This window comes from Tyto alba, unplaced genomic scaffold, assembly GCF_018691265.1.
Source record: "Tyto alba isolate M040663 unplaced genomic scaffold, T.alba_DEE_v4.0 Super-Scaffold_42, whole genome shotgun sequence".
Taxonomy (NCBI): Eukaryota; Metazoa; Chordata; class Aves; order Strigiformes; family Tytonidae; genus Tyto; species Tyto alba.
The window spans coordinates 17,067,818-17,089,270 of NW_024881318.1; the positions used below are offsets into that span (position 1 = coordinate 17,067,818).

General features: G+C 36.4%; 1 protein-coding gene across 1 annotated transcript in view; it reads left to right on the forward strand.

Moving 5' to 3' along the window:
• The window catches only part of SLC1A3 (solute carrier family 1 member 3), a 65,438-nt gene that overhangs the window by 31,301 nt on the left and 12,684 nt on the right, over positions 1-21,453 (forward strand). Inside the window, exons 4-5 of the mRNA XM_032992235.2 lie at positions 13,760-13,964; positions 15,373-15,415. Coding sequence (XP_032848126.1) covers positions 13,760-13,964; positions 15,373-15,415 — 248 coding nt within the window. The remainder of the gene's footprint in view (positions 1-13,759; positions 13,965-15,372; positions 15,416-21,453) is intronic.

Consider the following 21,453-nt stretch of genomic DNA (forward strand, 5'->3'; position numbering starts at 1 on the left):
CCTTGATGATATTTTTCCCCATTTACACAAGACCTTTTTTCTTTGATTCTCACTGTAATTTCATCTTCCCAGGTTTGACTGAATGATGCCACCAATACATACTAAAGCAAAGTTAATTCATTTTAGCTAAGAGCCCACCTATATATCTCTGGATATTATGAAGTGCCATCTGAATTCCAGAAATGGGAAAAAGAAATTCCTACGGGCCCCTACTTGTTCTCAAGGTTGGCCTTTCCTGAGTCTCCTGTCTCGGTGTTTATCAGAACAAAAAAGTTTGTATATTTAGCATTTTTGTCTTGGTCAAGCATTCATCATTTTAAAGCATGGAATTTCCATCTGAAAGAGGGACACATGCAGTCAGCACAAACACAGATTCCTCGGAGATTTTTATGCTTAGCAAAACAGGACAGTTTAGTATACCACAAACTTTCAGTTCCTGCTCCTATGAAGACAGTTATATCCAGCAAAACAGCAAGAAAAGCACCTGGGATGGCAATCTCTTAAATTTCGATTCCTCAGCTCACCAGATACTGAAGTTCCATGTGTTCGTTCTACTGACAGTATCTTGAAAAGACCTTTTTCTCCTCAGCAGTCTATCAGAAACTGATATACCAATGTTGATCTACAAAGAGAAGAAATAGTAGAATACAGAAAGTCTTATTTATGGGGCCATATCATGTAGGAATGAAAATATAAAATTGTTTACTGTTTTACACAGTTGAATAGCAATTCAGTTCTAATACTGAGTAAGAAACATGCAAATAAATAAAACAGTCTAGTGCTCAACTCTCATGCTAACAGAAGCTTTCAGATCTTAATGCTATTCTTAAAGACCCATCATCTCTGGAAGTCAAATATCAAAGCAAATTAAATTCCTGGGCCCCTGGTTGTGAAGAAAAGCTCAAAAATAGATACTGCTTATATTCTGAAAACTCAAGAGTCACAGAACAAAGAGCACTTATTTGAAAAAAATGTTGGGGTTTAGGGTATTCCAGTATTTGGAAAGCATGACTTGTAGTTCCTGAGTAGTTGGAGTTATCAGATCTGGTATTAATCTTTAACCAAAAATCATCTTCTCCACTGAAAAGCTTGAAGGACTTCGAGCATATCACAAGTTGTGAAGAGTTTTTTGGACTAAGTACATTAACACAAACATTTATTTAGATGTCTCCGTTAAGCACATTTTCAGGATCAGGCTTTAGTTTGTAATAATTACATACTTAAACAGAATTAACATTTTTTTTGAGATAATTACACCTTTTTATCCTCTGACGACTGTATTGCTAGCTCCTTACTGGTGGTAGATAAAGGAAAAGAGAGGTACAGCATAGCACTAGGAGTATACTATTTGCACTAGAATTAACATACTGATTCTGATTCTTTCCTCCATAAACAGCTCTTATTTTCTCTCTCTACTTGTATGCAAAGCTAAATGCTTTTGCCACCCACTTCTAACTTAGATCTGAATATTTAGATAATATCAGAGATTCTCCAGTGAATATAGTTTCTTTTCAGAGCTAGAAAAAAAATAGGTTTTGGTCAAGAGTTCACCTAATGAATGGCTATTTCATTAATGAATACATTCTTGCACTGAAAATCAGCTTTGTCCAATATTTACAATTGCAGTGTGTTTTAACTCCCCTATCCCTGAAAACTAAGTTAGAGAACATTAACTTATTAAGCTTGGCTAATACCTGTCACAAGGTTAATGAAGTTGTAAAAAGGGCCCACATCCATAAGGAAAATAAAGCTTTCAAATTCAAGATATGATGTTTAATAGTTCATTAAAAAGTAAATAGGCTTCTTTTCTGTTCTGCAGGACATCACAATCCAATAATAACAGTGATCTAAAGAAAACCTCTTATCTTTCATCTGTTTAGTTTAACATCAGCTGATATTTTCTTTGGTACCTCAGACCTCTCATAGAAATTCATATCCTCAATCCTGCCTGCAAGCAGATGATGCCCAGATGGCGACTGTATAACACTTGAATTGTAGAAGTCAAAATCTATTTTTCAGCTATATTTAGCACTGTAACATCCTGAAAAAGAGCTGTTTAATATTATTAAAAAGCACTGATTGCTACTGTCAGAAATTCCAGAGGAAGTCTTAACTTCTTTCCATTGCCTCCTACAAGTCTGTAAGGTGGAGAAAGACAAAGCAAAATACGTACGGCTTTGATGTTGCAAGGCTGTAACTGAATCAGTGACCCAAAGTTCAGGAGGTCACTGAAACAAAGGAGAAAGAAGAAGGAAAACAAAAGCCTGTTCATATGAAACTCCAATTCCACACTTTTGTAATGAGGTCTCAGCCTTAACATCATTTCTGAATTGTGAAAAAAACCCGCAAATTATAACAATTTAAAATGTAATAGATTGATTGCAGCTAAAGCAATGAGTCCTTGGTATTCATATGGCATATTGCCAGAAGACCTTAAATTCACAAATAAGAAGTATTTTTTTCCTAAAGCTGATCTGATTGTTACCCATTCAATTCTTGGAGGTTTGGGTGTAATTAAATTATGATTTACTCCTATGGTCCATGAAAAAAATGGAAATATGTTTATGATTTTATGCATTAGAATGTTCTTATTTATTATTAAGATATTAACCTATCTATTATAAGTGTTGTTTAAAAATGCTGCTAGTTCATGGATTTTAAAATGTCTATACAATTTTTTTTCAAATTATGTCTGCATCAGAGCCCATACTCTTTAAGTAGACTTCGCTATACTTGATAACGGAAGTCTCAGATTGATTCTATATTCTTTATTAATGCAAGTTTCAATTTTTTTATGCCATATGAAACTTCATATGCAGAATTTTTATCAAATCCAATTTAATGTGAGTCTTTGAAAAAAGAGAATCTAAGAGTACTCTGTATTTTCAAAGTAGTTGCTGTTCTGCAATTTCTAGTGCAAATAGTGATTTAAGAGACATGGAAGAGCTCCATGTATTTCCTTTTGACATGGATAGATAATACTATTTAGTGGTGCATCTTATTTGTACTTGAATTATCAGAGGGATTGAGGCCCCAGTATACTAGGTCCTGCACCAAAGTCAATACAGGATTTGGGGGTCATGTCTTTCAGAACAAAGTTCCCCAGATTGAGAATATGTTATGTTCACATTGCTGACTTCACTGTCACAGATAGGTAACAGACCTAATGTTAGCTCAGTATGGAGAGCAGGATAGCAAAAGCAGCATGGAACTCCATTCAAAATTATTTATGTCACTTCATGTGAATGCAGATAGCACTACAACTTGGTGAAAATTAAAATTATATGTGAGGTGTGAGCAAACAAAGTGTGATTCCATTAAGAACAGCCCATGGAAGCATACTTACTGTTGCAAAATAGTACAAATTGAAAAAATGCATGGCACATGGGAAGGACTGTAATAAACTAAAGGTATTAAAATAACATGTAAACACCAGCAGGGTATATGTCACATAGACAAAAAGGAAAGGCACAGGTCCATGAGAAGCTGAGACAAATTCTCTGGAAGATCAATGGATAAAACAGCAGCAGATGAATGAACTTCTAGCTTGAAAGTAAAATGAAAATTTATCATTTTTAAGTTGGACACAGAAGCACCAATCAGTGTTGTGTTACTGACAAGATTTCTGGGAAAAAAAAAAAAAAAAAAAGACAGCGCAATTTTGATTATTAGTAAACCTGGTACACGAATAGATAGTAGCTACTGCAACATCAAAAAATATGCAGGAATATTTAGTGAGTGGGCTGTTACTAGAGTAGCTTCAGATTACTCAAAAAAATCAAGTCTTGAGGAACATATCTAAAGATAGTGTCACATTATTCCTTTCCAAATTACCTTAATATTGTTGAATTAGCCAAGAAAGATCATATCAGAGTTTTAAAAATTGTGCTAAAATTAAAATTCCAAGCAGAAATCCAAAATCCAGGTCCTTACCAGATACATTAGTAAGACATTACCATTAGTTCAACTCTTAGCTGACTCACATCCAACTGGGCAAAGCTTCTTTCCAAATGATGCCTGCTGCATGAATTCTATAAAATTAACTAGTGTCAGATCCTAGTGAACAATAATCCAAATAAAAGACACTATCACTGCAATAGAGAGTATTATTGGAAGTTTTAGTGAAGAAGCCAAGAACTGGCTGGCCAACAATACTGGATCACATTTTGAATGAGAAGGTGATGTCTTCAGCATAGATCTGTGACAAGTTACAAGTCAGTACAATCTCATACGCCAAATCCAATGTCATTTTGCACACAGATAGAGATATGTCTCTATCCTTTTTTAAACAGGCAACCTTAATTTTCCATTCTTTGAATCTTGCACCTCTCTGACTAGAATTATGTTCACTTCATTTTTCTAGCAATTCAACAGAAGTGTCTCCAGATACCTGTTACATACCAAAGATGTAAAAGCAATTGCATTAGACTGCATTACTAGCTACTATTTCTTTACAGATACCTCTGATCTCACATCTGTATTCTCAAGTATGTTGTATTATTTTTTCAGTAGCAACTAAAGTAGATCAGGAGTGATTTAGCATAGTAAATAGTTTACAGCTTCATCACATGGTATACAGGTAGTCAGATAAGAGAAGCACTGTACATTTGTGGAATGTTGTTTAATAAGTGCTGCACATACAAAAGCATGTCTGTGAAGAACTCCAGGCATAGTCTGCTAAAACTCAGACTAGTGTTTAGCAGATTAAAAGCTTCCATATGTATTTTAAGAAATTGCATTATGGATTTTTATGGAGCATTAAGCAATGTGCTTAACACCATCCAGAAGGCAAAGGTATCTTCATCAGTGGTATCTTGCCAGGATGGGATCAGTTTTGTCTTTAAAGTAGATATTTTTGACAATATGTTCAGAATAAGTGAAAATTAATATTTTCAACCTTGGGAAATAGGGTAGAAGTCTTACAACTGCTAGCAGATTTATTTCAGTCTTGTAATATGTCCTGTAGAATTGAATCTAACTATTCAATGTGCTTTGGCTTATGGGCTACCACGATTAACTTTTTTCCTAATTAAACTGAAATAATTTGCTATGTTACATTAAGCTTTTTCTCAAGCAAGCGTGCTCATTTTTTCACTCCTGATACAGAAAAGAAGCAGCTTTATGCCTAACAGAAGAATCCCATTTCCAGGAAAACTTAGCTGAAATGTCTGGGCATAAAAGGATGTCTTTTTAGAATTGCACTGTGCAGGTAGCTGCAGCGTTTTGTTACCAAAAAAATTGTAAGCTGCTATTTTCTGTGTTCCTGGGTCTCTGATTCTTGGCTTGAAGACAGTCAGTCCTTTGTACTCTGTTATTACAATGAGGTAACCAAAGAAAGAGAGCCATGGTTTGAGACTGTCAGCTGTTACTAATCACTGCTCCATGGCTTGCTGTGAATCCCTGCTTGCCTCTCCCTCCTGCTCTGCTTAGCACACATAAAGAAGATAAATTACTCCCTAGTTTCTCTTCAAAAAGCATATTGTTTGGCACATTCCAATACTGTGAGCAAAAGATGGAATAATGCGAAGAGTTAAATGGGTATCTAAACAGCCCCACAGCAGGGTCCTTTTCAGGCAGATGTGAGTTTCAGTAAATGTACTTTCCTATTGGTTCTCCAAATGTATTCTGTTATATTACAAACCTGAAAAGTAAATCAACTGTACTTTTCAGAAGAGTAGATCATATTCCTCCAAGAGGTTTCCTGCAGGAATGAAAATATCACTGACACTCAATAAATGCAGCATTTAAGTGTACCATATTTACATATTTCATTTTACTGGGAGGTGTAACACTTTGGTACCTATAAATTATTTAGCAACAAGCACAATCTGGAGAGATTTATGGACACTGTCCTGACATAGAGAAAAATTTGAAAGGAAGAATCATAGAATCATAGAACAGTTAGGGTTGGGAGGCACTTGTAAAGGTCATCTAGTTTCAAGCCTCCTGGAATGAGCGGGAACACCTTCCACTAGGCCAGGTTGCTCAGAGCCCCATTCAACCTGATCTTGAATGATTCCAGGGATGGAGCATCTACCACCTCTCTGGGAAACATGTTCCACTGTTTCACCACCCTCATTGTGAAATATTTCTTCCTTATATCTAGTCTAAATTTACCCTCTTATAGTTTAAAACCATTACCCCTTGTCCTATAGCTACAGGCCCTATCAAAATGTCTGTCCCTGTCTTTCTTATAAGCTCCCTGTAAGTACTGAAAGGCCACAATAAGGTCTGCCCAGAGCTTTCTCTCTTCCTGGCTGAACAACCCCAACTCTTTCAGCCTGTCCTCACAGTGGAGGTGCTCCATCCCTCTGATCATTTTTGTGGCCTCCTCTGGACCTGCTCCAACAGCTCCATGACTTTCCTGTCCTGAGGACTCCACAGCTGGACCCAGCACTGCAGGTGGGATCTCATGAGAGCAGAGCAGAGGGGCAGAATCCCATCCCTCAATGTGCTGGCTACTCTTCTCTTGATGCAGCCCAGTTTATGGTTGGCTTTCTGGACTGCAAGCACACAATGCTGGGTCATGTCCAGCTTTTCATCCACCAGTACCCCCAAGCTATTAAACAGTGCTGGTCCCAATACAGACCCCTGAGGCTTGCCACTGATCTTCAGCTGGACATTGAACTGTTGACCAATCAAGTTATTTGTGCTTGGAAACAAGCAAAGTAAAAAGTGAGCAAAGCTGTGGAATGAAGGGTAAAAATAACAACTGATTTGAACCTCAAGCTCAATAAATTTCTAACCAAGACCTTATAATATATTTGCCTGCTGTATCAGAATGCTATACTTGATGACCCAGGAAATACTTTCCAGCATAGATTACTGTCATATCTGTCATATTTTTTATAAGATAACAACTAATCTTGATGCACTGAAACCAAGCAGTTTCATAAAGTGAAGTTATTCCACTGAAAGAGCAGTATCAATGATGAAAAACAAAATGATCTTTCATTATTCATGGTTAACTTAAAGGTAAAAGTTACTGTAAAGCCACTAGAGACTATTTGGGCCTCTACCATTTGCACCAGTCAGTGATGTTCTGATATTATCTTACCATGGTTCCACAAACATTTTCCTTCTAATGAATAAACTGTGGATAGAAAAGCATGTGTTTGCAGCCAAGAGGATGAAGGATTGAAAAACACGGTCAGTTACAAAATATTTTCCCTTAACAAGAGTTAGAAAGGGATGGAGGGAATATATTTGAAGCTAGCACACATGACACCTATTTGCTAGCATATTTTTACGCTGTTTCCATCAAGAAGCATGGAACCAACAGAAAGAGTACAAAGTTCAGTTTGCACCACTTTTGCACATGCAAAATCTTTCAGAATCACCGAGAGGTATCCAGCATCCACATTCAGGTATGTTTCAAAACAAGCACTCTGTGAGTATCAGAAATAAGTATGTATGGCAGGGTTAGGTTAGCGTCCTCTAGAAAAGGCATTTTTTCATCATATACAACCTTTCTCCTCACTGTGGTAGTAGAGAATCCCCAAAGGAAGGTACAGCACTTTCTTTAAGTGCTTATGCAGACCTTCTACATGTTGTTACATCCTACTTTTCTGTTAAAGTTTGTGATTTCTCTGATTCACTCATGCAGTGAGATTTTTTCTTACATGTAACAGGAACATGTCTATATCTTCATAAGGGTATATTTTTATGCTGAGTTTTTTTGAAGACAGTGCTGGTTTGAGTAGTCACGTCCCTCTAGAGCTCTCCTGAGTCCAGGTGCTCTTTCACACACTCTTGTTCTCTCCTTGTCATCAAATAGTGGCTGGTGTTTGCTCAGCTACCTGGTGAGAACAAAGCCAACTAAAGATAAGCAGGGGGAAGTAAGAAATGCTGAATTTGCTTTAGCAGGGTTGCCACCAAAGAGCAAAGGATGAAGTTTAATACGGCCAACTTGAAGTAATGGCAAACTGCTGCCAAAATGCTAGCTTTCTGCCCCCAAACATGCTCTCCTTCTGCGTCCTTTGTAAAGCTCTGGTGTTCACACGCCACAATTCTGGGATGATTCAAAATGACAAACTGACAGAAAAACTAAATCTACAAAACCCAAAGTTAATAGATTTCTGGTGGCAAGGGATGGGGCAGGACTACAAAGCTGTGGCACAGGTCTAGTCCTATAGGAGCAACTCTTAGTCATTTAATTGTTTCAGTGAATTGCATTACTATATCCCCGCCATGGGTTTCATTAGTAAGCTTGGCTTAATCATGATCACATAATTTTGGATCAAATACAACCACTAATTTTCGTGTGAGATATTTGCCCAGCTACATTTCAGACATGTATTTTATGTGCCTTCAGGAAGTCATTATCTGTACGGATTTAATATTAATTAACTTCACCAGTGCATAAAGTTCTTTGAAAATGTTCTTTAGCTTTTCTTCTCTGCAATTTTATTCTTTTATTGCTACTGCTATTAAAAATAACAATTTAGAGTTTGGACTAATTTTGGACTTGACCGTGTGAAGTGCTCAATTGTCAAAGCTTTAAATATTATTTAACTTTTGTTTTCTGGGAATGCTCAGCACCACCCAGGACATGCTTAGCAGCTATCAAAATAAAGCTCTAGAGCTTAATCATGTTAATTAAACTCATGCAATACTTCCACTGTCTTTACCTAACTATTGCTTTTCCTTAAAATATTTCTGTCAGCATATTTTACCATGACCTTGAACAGTGTTATTCATTTCCACAAATCCTCATCAACATGCACGAAAGGGATTGTTCTCATGGTCTCACACTGAGAGTTTACTCATCACACAGTGCTTAGTGGATGTAGGGGGTCGGGAGTAGCCCATTTAAGACTGCTTCATTAGGAGAGTGAAAGACAACCTTAAAGAAACAAAATTAGGGCAACACTCCTGAGTCAACAGTTGCCATTATTGCTCTTCCATCTCAGGAGTCCTTACCAAGCAACTGCAATTTCCTGATTAAGAGACCATAAAAAAAACCCAGAAAAATAATTAGCAATTAAAAGATGCTCTCTTTGTAATGTTTTGTTTTTAAATACTGAGTCTAAAACACATAAAGGAAATTTATATAAAAATCCAGATTAACAAGGAAGTGCTATCAATTCAGTTCTCATATGTTGAATAAGCAAAGAATTCATCATGATGGTAGAAATCCTCCCTTTTTCATTTTCACTAGTCACTATGCATGAGGACCACAATGCACAGTTTGTTCTACACATTCAGTCAGAATTGATTCATCATTTTATATATTTGGAACAACAAATGTCTAGTTTGGAGAAAAGGAGGCTGATTTTTGGAGAAATGTATATTACTTCTTTCTAAAAGGACACACAGGCAGAAACTCTTAGGTACTGTAACAGGAATATAGGTATGTGTTTAAACTCAAATCTCAGACAAAATACCTCATAACTTACGATTTGAGGTCACTAGACTGTTCTGCAAAAAATCAGTTGATGCAGCTGTGCTAATTAAAAAGATAAAGTGTTCTGAAGGTAGGACTTCTTAGCATGGGCTCTGCTTTTTGGCTCTCAAAATAACTCCTTTGAAATTAATTTTGAACAAGCAGATTCAAAGTTATTATTGTCTTAAATGTTATCTAAAGAAAACGTGCTCAGTATATTTTACCTTCAGTCTTACTGAGGAATACAGTACCATCTCTCTGTGTTAGTGTGTCATAGTATAATCCAATATTACACATACATTATGTACAGCATGCTTTCAACATCAAGAAAATTAAAAATAGTAGGAGCAACTCTGGATTTGTAAATTCTAGAATTCTATATAATCTAGAATAATAAGTACAATATAAAAAAATGTAATTGAGACAAGTACAATATAAAAAAATATAACTGACAGAAAGTGATACTATAGTAGCTATTCAGGAAAGTTGCTTCATCATTAGTTCATGCTAATTTGCAAAATCATGATCAAGTCAGGTAAACAATCAGAACTATCAGATTAACAATTCAGAATTTTTAACAAGTTGCCCTAACTAGATTTTTTCTCCTTTTCCCTGCATTCTTTCTCTCTCTTTCTCCTTCTCTTGCAATTATATTCTTACTCATTTGCTGCCTTTCCTACATCCTGAAATATTTTAATTCCTTCTCTAACAGCTTTGCTAAGGAACAATGTAGTGCTTTGCTTTTTGCCCTGACACTCTGGAGAACGCCTTGTCATATCTTTATTCCACTCACAGTGTGACTGATTCTTCACTTACTTCTCAAGAGGGGAAAAGAGTAGGTGAAAGTAGCAGACAGGGATAAAAGCTTGCGTTTGGTTTCAGTTTTGCAGACTTACACACGCTCCCTTCTTTCTTCTCCCCCCTTCCTCTCTTCTTGCCTCCCTCCCCATCAATACTTAAAAAATCAGTCCCATTCATGTTGTGTGCGCACACACACTGAGAGAAATTACAGGCTCTCTGCTCCAGGTTGCCTTGACAACTTCAAGGCATCCCTGTGTAAGGGGACCGGTGGCACAGCAAAGTTTCCCAGGCCCCCTGGGGAAGGGGAGCGAAGAGGAAGAGAAGAGGCAGAGGTGCTGGGGGCAGCAGCGGTGTGGAGGAGAGAGCAGCAAGCAGGATGAAAGGGACACATACATCTCCTGCAGGACAATGGGAGTTTTGCTGGCTGGCTGTGAAAGGACAAACTGAGGATACAATGGTCTGTAACACATGAAAGCTTTGGAGCGAACTTTATTGCTTCTCCATTAAGGACCCTTCCAGAGTCTCATTCAGCTTTAAGAAATCTTGACAACATCTTAAAATTGAAAGAAAACAAATCCTTTTATTTTCTAATGTTTTAAAAACAGATTTTAAATATTTTTTTTTAGATAATTCTTGTTGTTGGTATGCAGGAAGCTTTTGCAGTTTTGGCCCTGGATGGTACCAAGTGTCCCTCTTGTGAGTTCCCTGAGTTCCCATTAGCTTCAGTGGGAGGGAAGTCTGCCCAGCAGACAGCTGCCCAGTAAGGGCTCTCTGAGGTGAGAACTTGCTTCCTTCTCATACAGCTTTTGTTCATACTTAGGCCCATCATCCCTTTGCTTTGCATGCTTGCTGCTATACCTGCCACTAGCAGTTAGAACTCAAGAAGAGAGGAATTGCTGTTCCCTTCTTTCAAGCTGAGCAGTCATTCATACGATAGCAAGGGCAGGAATGAGACTGAGCAACCCAAAATAAGGGGACATATAGTCACAGCCGAATCCATAACAGGAAATCAAGCTGCAAAGCAACTTATAAAGAAAAGAGCATGACTCTTGCTCCCTGACATATCACTTGCACGTGGTTTGCCACTCAATCCCAGATTCACTCCAAGAAGGAAATAGGATCACAAGCTCTAATCCTTCAATATATCAATCTTTAGTGGTAAGATGTGCCCTACACTAGTGATTTTTGGAGCATAGAAGACTCAACATAGTATCAAGTGTGGAGTACAAAGAAGGATCAGGCTTGGTTAAAGCAGTAAGAACATATGCCTGTGAACCCTCTTGACCAAGTGTGCTCAGCATCCTGAATCTATTGCCTGGCAAGGGCAGGATACTGGGAACTGATTTGATTTAACATCAGTGCATTTCCAAATCTTTCTACCAAACTGTATGGCTTAACCTTTTTGTGCTCAGTATGTAAATCAAGTTTAAAGCTGATCTTAGCTAAAAGTAAAAAAAACACACAGTCCATTGCTGCTACTTTAGAAATGGCAGGATAGAACATAAAACAGCAATTAAAGCATACAAAGATGAAGTTGACTGGAAGAGTATGCATGCATTAATTTTTCACTTTTAAGTTCCACTTTGTTTTAAGTTACATACTGATGCTTTAAAAGTAAAATTTGTAATAAATGTTGTCTGATATAAACATTGTGCAACTCTGTAGCAGATCTGAAATTCTCCAAAAATTAACTTTACTTTTATGCATTGGTTAATTACATTTGCATTATTTTGCATTTGCATTATTATGAAGACTCTATAAAAAATAATCTATCCTCCATCCACTGACAAGAGGGCTACAGGACTTACTTCCTGTTTGTAAAGATAAGAAAACTATTTATTACTTGGTAATATTTACCATTTTCCTCACAGAATTTCAAAACATCAGTGTAAACTTACCACAAGCATTATCATCCAGTTTTACAGATGGAAAATCTGAGCAGAGAAATGAAGGATCAAGGGCTTCAAATGTTGCATTTCCATTTTCAGCTTTTTACTGTGCCAGTAACACTTTGTTCTTCCACTACAATGGCACATGTAAATCAAGCAATTAAGGGTGCAAATCTAGTGATGTCCCTTTGCAATTCATTTTGTGGGTACAAATCTTAGTGGTTCTAATGGCTTCTGCTGAAAGGACATGCAAATGCTAGCTGAAATGAAAGGGTAAGTATGAAGCATGTGATTGGTTTTATACTTTGAAGATTGGTTTTATACTTGATCAGAGCCTGGAACACAGCCTTGATTTCAGTTACACCAGTGACTAGAGCACTTTCACTATAACACCAGTAGCACATATTTCCTCCATATAAAATTGAAGTACGATATATCTACAATGATTTGAGAAAACATTTAGTTTTGCCAGGTCATGATTCTAGTTTTATGTTTCCATATTATTTATATTCATGAAGTCCTGTTGCCTTATTTTAACTGCTTTGTCCTCTGAGACAGGTATGCAGAGCAGAAAGTGGTCAACTTTCATTATATTTTATATGTTCAAAGATGGCATCTAGGTAAATGTGTGGGCAGTCTGCAGAAGTCTGGATTAGACAGTGCCATATAGAGGTCCATGGGCGAACAAAGCGAAGCAAGCATACAGATCCTCATCTGACATCTTTTTTCATCCTGCACTTTGAAAGCTTGATTCCAACAAGAATCACCAGCACCATTTGGAGACAGGTGGTGTAGCCCTCCAGATAAAGTATGAGGAAGTTACTACTTGAAATTTTAAGGTGAAGGAGCAAAGGGACATTTTAAGGAGAACACTAACTGCACCTGTTAGGAAAGAGAGGGAGCATTTCCATCTCTGACAGTCCTTGTGAGACACTCCTCAGAGATTCAGAGCTCCTTCCCTGGCAGAACTGCACCTTCATTTAAAAAACACAGTGCAGCCTTATTGCTGCAATCTGTTGAACAAACACTTCAGCAGATGTCATAGTGAGCACCCTAGTATTCTCATTAGACCACATGCATTAAGACAAGCCAAGAATTAGGATTAATGTCTCAAGTTTTGCAAACCTTATAAAAGACTCTAAATGCTTATTCATACAATACTAAGGATTTTCTGAAACAAGCTAACAGCATTTAATACATTTTAAACTCCCATGGCTTGGGACAGAGGTAAACTAAGGTCATACCATTAAGGATTGAAGAAAAGACTTCATACATATTAATTGTAGCAAATATTATCAACATTACTTGACAGTAATCTGTTTTTTTTTCTTACTATTACAAATTATATGCAGCATATTTCTATGCTAATCAAAAAACATGAATTGGCTCACCGGAACACAGGGAGTGCCACACTGCATCAGACCTGTTATCTTTGCTTCTAACAAAGTGTTAGCAAATCACAGAAAGCTGTAACTCTTGTAATAGAAATTTATGTAATAAGTATTAGGGGTGGGATGGGAAGACAGTGGCAGTACGAGCTTCAAAAGTGGGCCAACTTACCTTGAGTAGCTTTAAATGTACTGGTCATCAAAACTCTTCCTACAAAACCATTTTCATCATGCTGAGTTTATACTCTTTACTTGCAACTGTATGAGGTAAATGTCCTTGTGCTTAAATTTACTAGGAATTGCTGCCCTGGATAGTAAAGCATCAGGGAAGATGGGAGTCCGAGCAGTAGTCTACTACATGAGTACTACGATCATTGCTGTACTGATTGGTATAATCATTGTGGTCATCATCCACCCTGGGAAAGGTACTAAAGAAAACATGCACAGAGAAGGCAAAATTGTGCAAGTGACAGCAGCAGATGCCTTTCTTGATTTAATCAGGTATGCCTATGATATTGTACATCTTCTGTACCAATAGAAGTGACAGTAATATTTAGATTCACACAGGAAAAAACGTAGAGAATTTCAGATAGTGGTAGCATAAAATAGCCAGATTTCTTTCAGCTATGTGATACCAATATCTCTAACCCCTACAATGCTACAAAAGAATATATGGATTTATTTTCAAATCAAGCTGTTGCAAGGCAAGAAACTGCTTTTAATATTCAAAGAAAGATTATTTCTTTCACGCACAAAATAAAGACTTCTGTTCTGCTATCTGCATGGGTCTTTCCCCCTCCTTCCATAGCACAAACCTTATTACCAAATTCCTCTGCTTTCCTTTACTTCCAACTTTCAACAGTTTTCTCACTTCACTTAAATCCCTGATTTAGCTATTCATCTTAATTTTGAATTGTAGCTGTCAATCTGGGTGCATCTACTCAACTTGTTAAATTGTATAGATGGGAAATAAGTTCCAAGAACAGGAAAACAAAATGTTCGACATAGAGGGGCATACATATAAAGTCTTGTTTTCTCCTTGCTCAGAGACTCTTCAATGCCTCTTTTATAGAGCTAATATGTCACAGATGTATTCCAGGGAGTAGGGAAGCTGAGGTTTTGAACTCGGGAGCTTTTCCACAGGTAAAGCCACCAAAATTTTGTGTTCCACTAATCCATTTGGAGAAGCCAGAGACATGGAGAAAGGCCTCCAAGAGTCATGCTGCCAGGAAGGGGGACTTCAGAAAGACCCATGAAGAGGTTTGCGCTCAGATTCCTCAAGATTTATTCAGTTAGGCTGCTTCTAATGCCCTCAGAAATGTCACCATTCTGGAAAGGAAAGAAACAAACCCCTATACTTAACAAGTATATAGACACATATATCATTATATGTGTATGTGTTATGAGTAAAGAATACTCAAACTTCACAAATATTTATTTCTTAATCACAACAAGATTCTAAATCAAGTGATAAATATCATGATGTACTAGGCTATGTGGCTACAAAAAATGTTTTAGAAGTAGAAATGCATTAAATATTAATAAATTATTTATTAATCTGGATTCAGAAAGCATTAATAAATACAAAATTAAAAGTCAGCACTGACTCACAGAGCTTTGTTCATTTGGTAATTTAGCTAATATTCTGCTCCATAACCATACCTACTATACAAGATTGGATGCAGAGATTGTAATTGCTAGGATCTATCCAACCCTACCACATTTCATCCTGATAAAGCTAACTAGACCAATTCTGTATGCAAAGCTCTACTCACTGTATACATAATTACGTATTTGTCTTAGGATTCCTTTGAAAATCAGCTGTTCAATTCTTTTATTATCTGTACCCCTACTTAAGATATTACTAGAGTCTTATTGCTTCTCATATTATTTTCTTTCTTTTTCACAGAAATATGTTCCCTCCAAATCTGGTGGAAGCTTGCTTTAAACAGGTAAAAATGTTTCATTATTTCCAACTAAAACATAACAAAGTAAGAAATTGAAATGTAATACCATTTCCTTTGGGAATATCATGTCCTTGTACTTACAGCAGAAACAAATCTTAAGTATGCTGCAAGACGTCAAAAAACCCAAATTAAATCAACCAAATCTGTGCTTTGTTTTCAATCACATTTTCCCAGTATTCGCTATGAGAAGTAAAGAAAACACACCTAGAACAGCAAATAAAAAAATAAGTTTTTTCAAAACATCACATTCATAAGTCTACAGCAGCTTCATTAAAGTCAATACAGAATTTACTTTTCAAAAAGAGTGTTATGTTAAACTGGGAGATACTGAGATACGCACCATCTGTACAAAGCCTGGAAAATATTCAAGAATGTCATGCAGGAAATGTGCATAGGTTCAAAACAAAGAAACAATTTTATGGACATCAGTAACAAAATCAAACCAGAGGACTTCCTGTCACCTATGGACAGAGTGCATAGGAACGCTCTTCCTATGTTGCTTCCCAAATTCCTCTATCATTAGCCTGGGCTTAACTTTAACTGTTCTACAGAGAAAATAATAGTAACTACTTACATTCCTTTTTCAAAAGGAAGACATTACAGATTCAGTGAAACCTATAATACGTATTTCCATAATCTAATTGCTTCACATTGGCCCCACAGACAATCTTGAACTGGTATTATTTACCAGTTATTGCTGTAGCAATAAAAAAAGATGCTGAAACATAGAGGTCAAGAAGCAAGAAGATAAAGTAGAAACTTTCCAAAGTCCAGCTGAGTTACATCTTGAAGGAGAATTGAAAAGAAACAGTAACATTTTCTTTAGTTATATAAACAGAGGCCAATAAAAATCAGTGACTATCTACATTGAAGATTTGGTCAAGATTGAAGATAAACTAGACTCAGGTCCAAAACCAACAAATGCTATGCCTCTGTTTTCAATAAGGATGATGATGAACTCAGGACAGTGATGCAGAAGAGCAGTATGGAAATACAAATGTCTGTATCTAAACTAGAAAACAAAATTCAAATAATTAAATGTAATAAAGTCAGAGAACTATATCATCTTTATCTCAAAATAATGAAGGAATTAAGGCATAAAATTACAGAACTAGCAGCAAATATTGTTAATAAATCTCTCAAGTTGGGAAATTATCTATAACTGGTGAAAGCAATCACAGTGCCTTTCAAATTGCAATTTCAAAAAGATTTGGGAATTGATTTAAGCAGCTAATAACCCATTATCTTGATCTCAGTTGTACTGAAGGATATAAGTACCATCAATGAAAGAGTAAAGACTTCATAATAAATGAAAATTAAAAATACATGAAAAGAAAAAAAAAAAAAAGATAAAGAATAACACTGGTTTCTGAAACATTGATTGTACCAGAATAACCTTATATCTTTCTTTCTCTCTTCCACAAGATTGGGGGTTGGGGGATTTTTTTTTTTTTTTTTACCACAGAAGTGCAATGGATCTAGTCTCTCTGGACTTCTGTAAAACAATTTTTTTTAATGTGAGGGAAGTGAAACAATTGAGCAGGGGATAAGAGTATTGCAAGAATTGTTAAATTTGTGAAGATAGCAATGGAAGTTGCTGAAGGACTAGGTGTACCTCAATTTATATTTTTCTGAATGACATTGCCATAAAATGCACACAATGAAATTTACAGATGTCAAGAAAATCCAAGCACTTTGTATTGAGATATCTAATAAATGCCAAAGAAGGTGGCATGTTTCTGACACACTGTAATACTATGAAGTTACACCAACAAAATGAATTAGCTCTTGCAGACATTGGCATATTAGGTTAACTCCCTATAGCTCTTCACCACATGTGAAATAAACATTTTAAAATTAACTGTAATTTCTGCTTTTAGATGGGAAGTCATCATCAGAAAGAAAAAAAAAAATAAACACCTTCCAATCCAGCTCTAGGATATATTATATGACATAGCTCCAATAAAGGAAATAAAGCCAGAAAGATGTGACTTTTTAAAATACTGAATATATCCCAGTCATTACATTCACAGGAGGAATCATGCAAATTGAGCACAATGGAGAGAGGAGTTGCTGGGATTATCAAAAGAACACAGCATATAAAGCAAAAAGAAGCTTGATTTAAAACCTATTCAGGCATAAAAACCAAAGTGGGAACAGAGCTGTATAAGATAAAGAAAAATGTTTTTACAAGAAGAAATTGAAATCACTATGAATGAATTTAAAGTGGTAATTAGTAAGGTTTTTAACCTTCATTACCTAAAATTTGAGGTCCTGGAAAAATCTTTGATTAGGAGTCGTGGGTACAAACTACCTCACCAGTTTTCAGATACAGCTTGAAAAATTCTTTTGCTAAGGTATGTTACAGCAATAGGAAACCTGACTCAGTGATTAGCATTCATAATTCTATGTTCTTAATTAAAGATGTCCTGCAGATTCTGTTTACATTAAGTATATTGTAGTTCCCATGTGCTTTACAGTTTGAAGGGATTTCCGAAAAATGGTTCAAAATACAGGAAATGCTTAATGAAAGTTTTTTCTGACTTTTAGCAGCAGCTATGCTTACTGAAGCACCAGGATTCTAAATCTGTCATACTGATACTATTACCTTTTGAATCAAGTACAAAAACCTAGATTTTTAGGTATAAGTTATTTTGTTGTAGCAGATTTGTTAAACTAAAAACATTTTAGAGGGGAAACAAGTATGTATAAGATTCATAGATATCCAGAAGACTTTGTACATCTGACTCCAAAACTTTATTTTCAAAAATTTACATCAGGTTTTTCATACTCTTCTCAGAAAATTTATGAAGGATGATCCACCTGGCACTAACCTGGTTCTGTAACACTGTTTTCCAGCTCAAGGACAAAATAGACTACTACTCATAGTCATCCTCACTCAAAGGCTTTGCACACCTGGAAACCATCATTGGCATATGCCATCCACATTCAAATCCCATCTTTTGATCTATTAGGTGCTCATGTTATGTCTTATAGCATCCTTAGGCATGTTTCTTTCCTGACAGAGATCTACACTGGAACCCACTGGAAGCTTTTTCCTTCTTTCTCACCATGGCCAGGAGACAGGTCCTCTAATGTCTGTGCTAGTACTCACAGCAAACTTTGAACCTGTTACCTTCCCCATTAATAGCACGCACTTCCTAAAGCAGCTCCACTAACATACAGGACCAACTATAATTTCCAAAGTTTTTAACCTCAAAAGATTAGCTACTACTCAGATTTTGTAACATCAAGGCATGGAAAACTACTTCCCTTTGCATAATTAATCTTAGTGAAGTTAGTTTTCTGGATGTGGAATTGCTCCCCTGTAAAATGAAATGGAGTTGTGTGGAGACGGTAATCAAGGTGGAGAGGGTTTCTAGGTGGAGTTGGGAAAGCTTTTTTAGGATTGCTGCTGGGAGAAGAATCATGAAGGAATACTGGGACCTTAGGACTTATTTAGGAAGGATCTCCCTAAATTTTCCACTGTTCATCATTCAGTCTATTGGTCCTTTGGATTCCCTTTCCTGTTCTTCTTTTCCAAAAAGTCTGTGAGGCAAACAAAGCTGCCCCTTCTTGCTGCTTCTTCTTCTCCTCCTCCTTCTTTGCACATTTTATTCCCCAGAAACAGGAAGAGTGGTTGAATAAAATGCCGCTTCCTCTCAAAAAAGGAACACCTATTGTGGATCCCAGAAGCCAGGAGGAATCCCTGTAGGAGGGAAAGAGAGTGCACAGAGAAGCTAATGGAAAACTTTAATTCAAACCTTTCAGCTGAGAATTGGCAGAACTGTTTCAGATTTAGCTGGTGGCATACAGCCCTGAGCCCCAAGAAAGTCGACAGGGACAGAGAGCCACCCTTGCCTAGCAGGTCAAGTTAAGAATGATCTGGAAAATGTTGGGCCTTAGTTTTACTCTGTTCTTCACTAGTTACTCCCTCTTTGTGAAAGGCCAAAGTCCCGTTGGCACCCTGTTTCTGTCGGGATCTCCTCCAATTAAAGCAGTGGCAGATAGGGATCACTGGAGACAGCAGATTGTTAATCCAAACAGCATACTTTCTGGTGCTGGTTATTTCCATATGACATACATTGCTACCTTTACTATGCACTGATCCTTGGGGGGCTTTTGTGATTTTTTTCAGTAACAAGAGAATCTGAAAAGACTGACTGCATATAAATATTCCACACTTACCTAAAACTAGATTACTTTGTTCAAAATTTTCTCTACACCACTATATTCACCCCCAGTTTAGGGACACCTAAAGAAATCTTTGGATGTATCTTTCAGCTCTGGCCATTATCTCTTCATTTCTCTTTCTTTGCCAGATTCAAAAATGCTATCTAGCCTGGGGCCAAGCAGTTGTAAGCAGTTTCCTTGTTAATCAGATACTGATTTTTAACTGCTTATTCTTTGTGCTGTACTTCGGGGATATATCAAAAGACAAAAGAAACACAAGTGAACTTGGGACATCAAAAGAAACAGAATCAGTCTAATAATTTGGGGAAGGTCATTCTATTGTGAATAGGTGGAATTTGATGCCAGCTGAAACTTAAAGAACTGGAAAGGTGCATCTGAAACTGCAATTCTTCTGAGCTATTTTCAATTAAATATTCTTCCCTAAATTCATCCTTAGCAAGGGGATTGGAAGTGTCAATCACACATCCAGACATGAATGCTTACTAATATATGCTGTCTATTCCTCATGAGAATTTTGGCTAGTTAAGATATAGTTTAACCTGTGTCATCAGCTCTTCTGCAAAAAATTTAGAACGCTTTCCCACATGTCCATATGGAAAGGAAAGAAAGAAAAAAATAATTAGGAAGATGGAATATTACTGCCTTATTTTAATTTTTCATTTTTAGGGCTTGCATTTAAGCAAACTTCTTACTTTTAAAATCATCATTCACTAAAAAATACATCATCATACAGATTTAGCACAGACAGTGCTCATTATACTATCTCAGATTACTGACAGTAAATTATGAGTTTTCAGAGCAGTTACACATTAAATTACTTTGTCTGCAAGTTAACCACTAAAATGTGCTTCTGCCATGTTATAATGTTGCTTCTTAAAAATTCATGCAATATATTCAAGTCAAATAACTGTGAGTATATTGTACCACTAATGAAAACAAAATAATAATAGATGTGTAAACAACTAATTCATTATATCATGCAATAAAGTAATGATATTGTCTATTTTAAAGTTGTTTGTTAGCACCATGTCTTATAAAAAAGTCCAGAAAAGACATTATTTCTTTATTTTTCTTGCAGATAAGGTTGTTCATATAAAGCTATTAGTAATAATACATTCCAAATAACATTTACCTTTCTCCTAACTTGTTTTCTATACATGAACTTAAGGAAAAATTACGATTTGGATCTAGAATCTGACCAAGCAAAAAAATACATCTGCCTGGAGGAAAAATGCACCCAACATCCTCAGAAATAACAGGACTTCAGTGATGTTGCCTAGCCCAACACAAATTATCAGTGTAGGTGTGTGGATTTCTAGTAAAATGAAACCAACTCTTCTGAGATCCTTAAGCCTACAATCTGTTATATGAACAGTTTTTCTTTGTCTAATAGCTTCATTGCTGAATTTTGCAAAACAACGAGGATCTGCAGAATCACGTTGTGATATTAAAATCTCAGTTTGAGCTACATGAACAGCTGATAACTCTGATTCCCACCAAGATAGAGCTCTGCATGAGTGTAGGAATCTCACACAAGCTCACAAAATGATCTCTTACCACCAGTTTCTCTGCCAAGCAGTAATAGTCAACTCTGCTATTACCTCATCTATTTCAAAACCTTTGATATTTTCTACCATCTTGAAAGTGGTCTTTCATCCTATCACTTCCTATAAACAGCTGGCTTTTAAACCACATTACACACAGAAAATCCATTTTGTGGTTGTCAAGCAATCTTACATTTTGCCTTTAGTGTCATCTGAAAAAGCAGTAACAAGAATAAAGTTCAACCTACACTTTTTCTTTAGTAGATATCTCCTCTGCATTCCCCA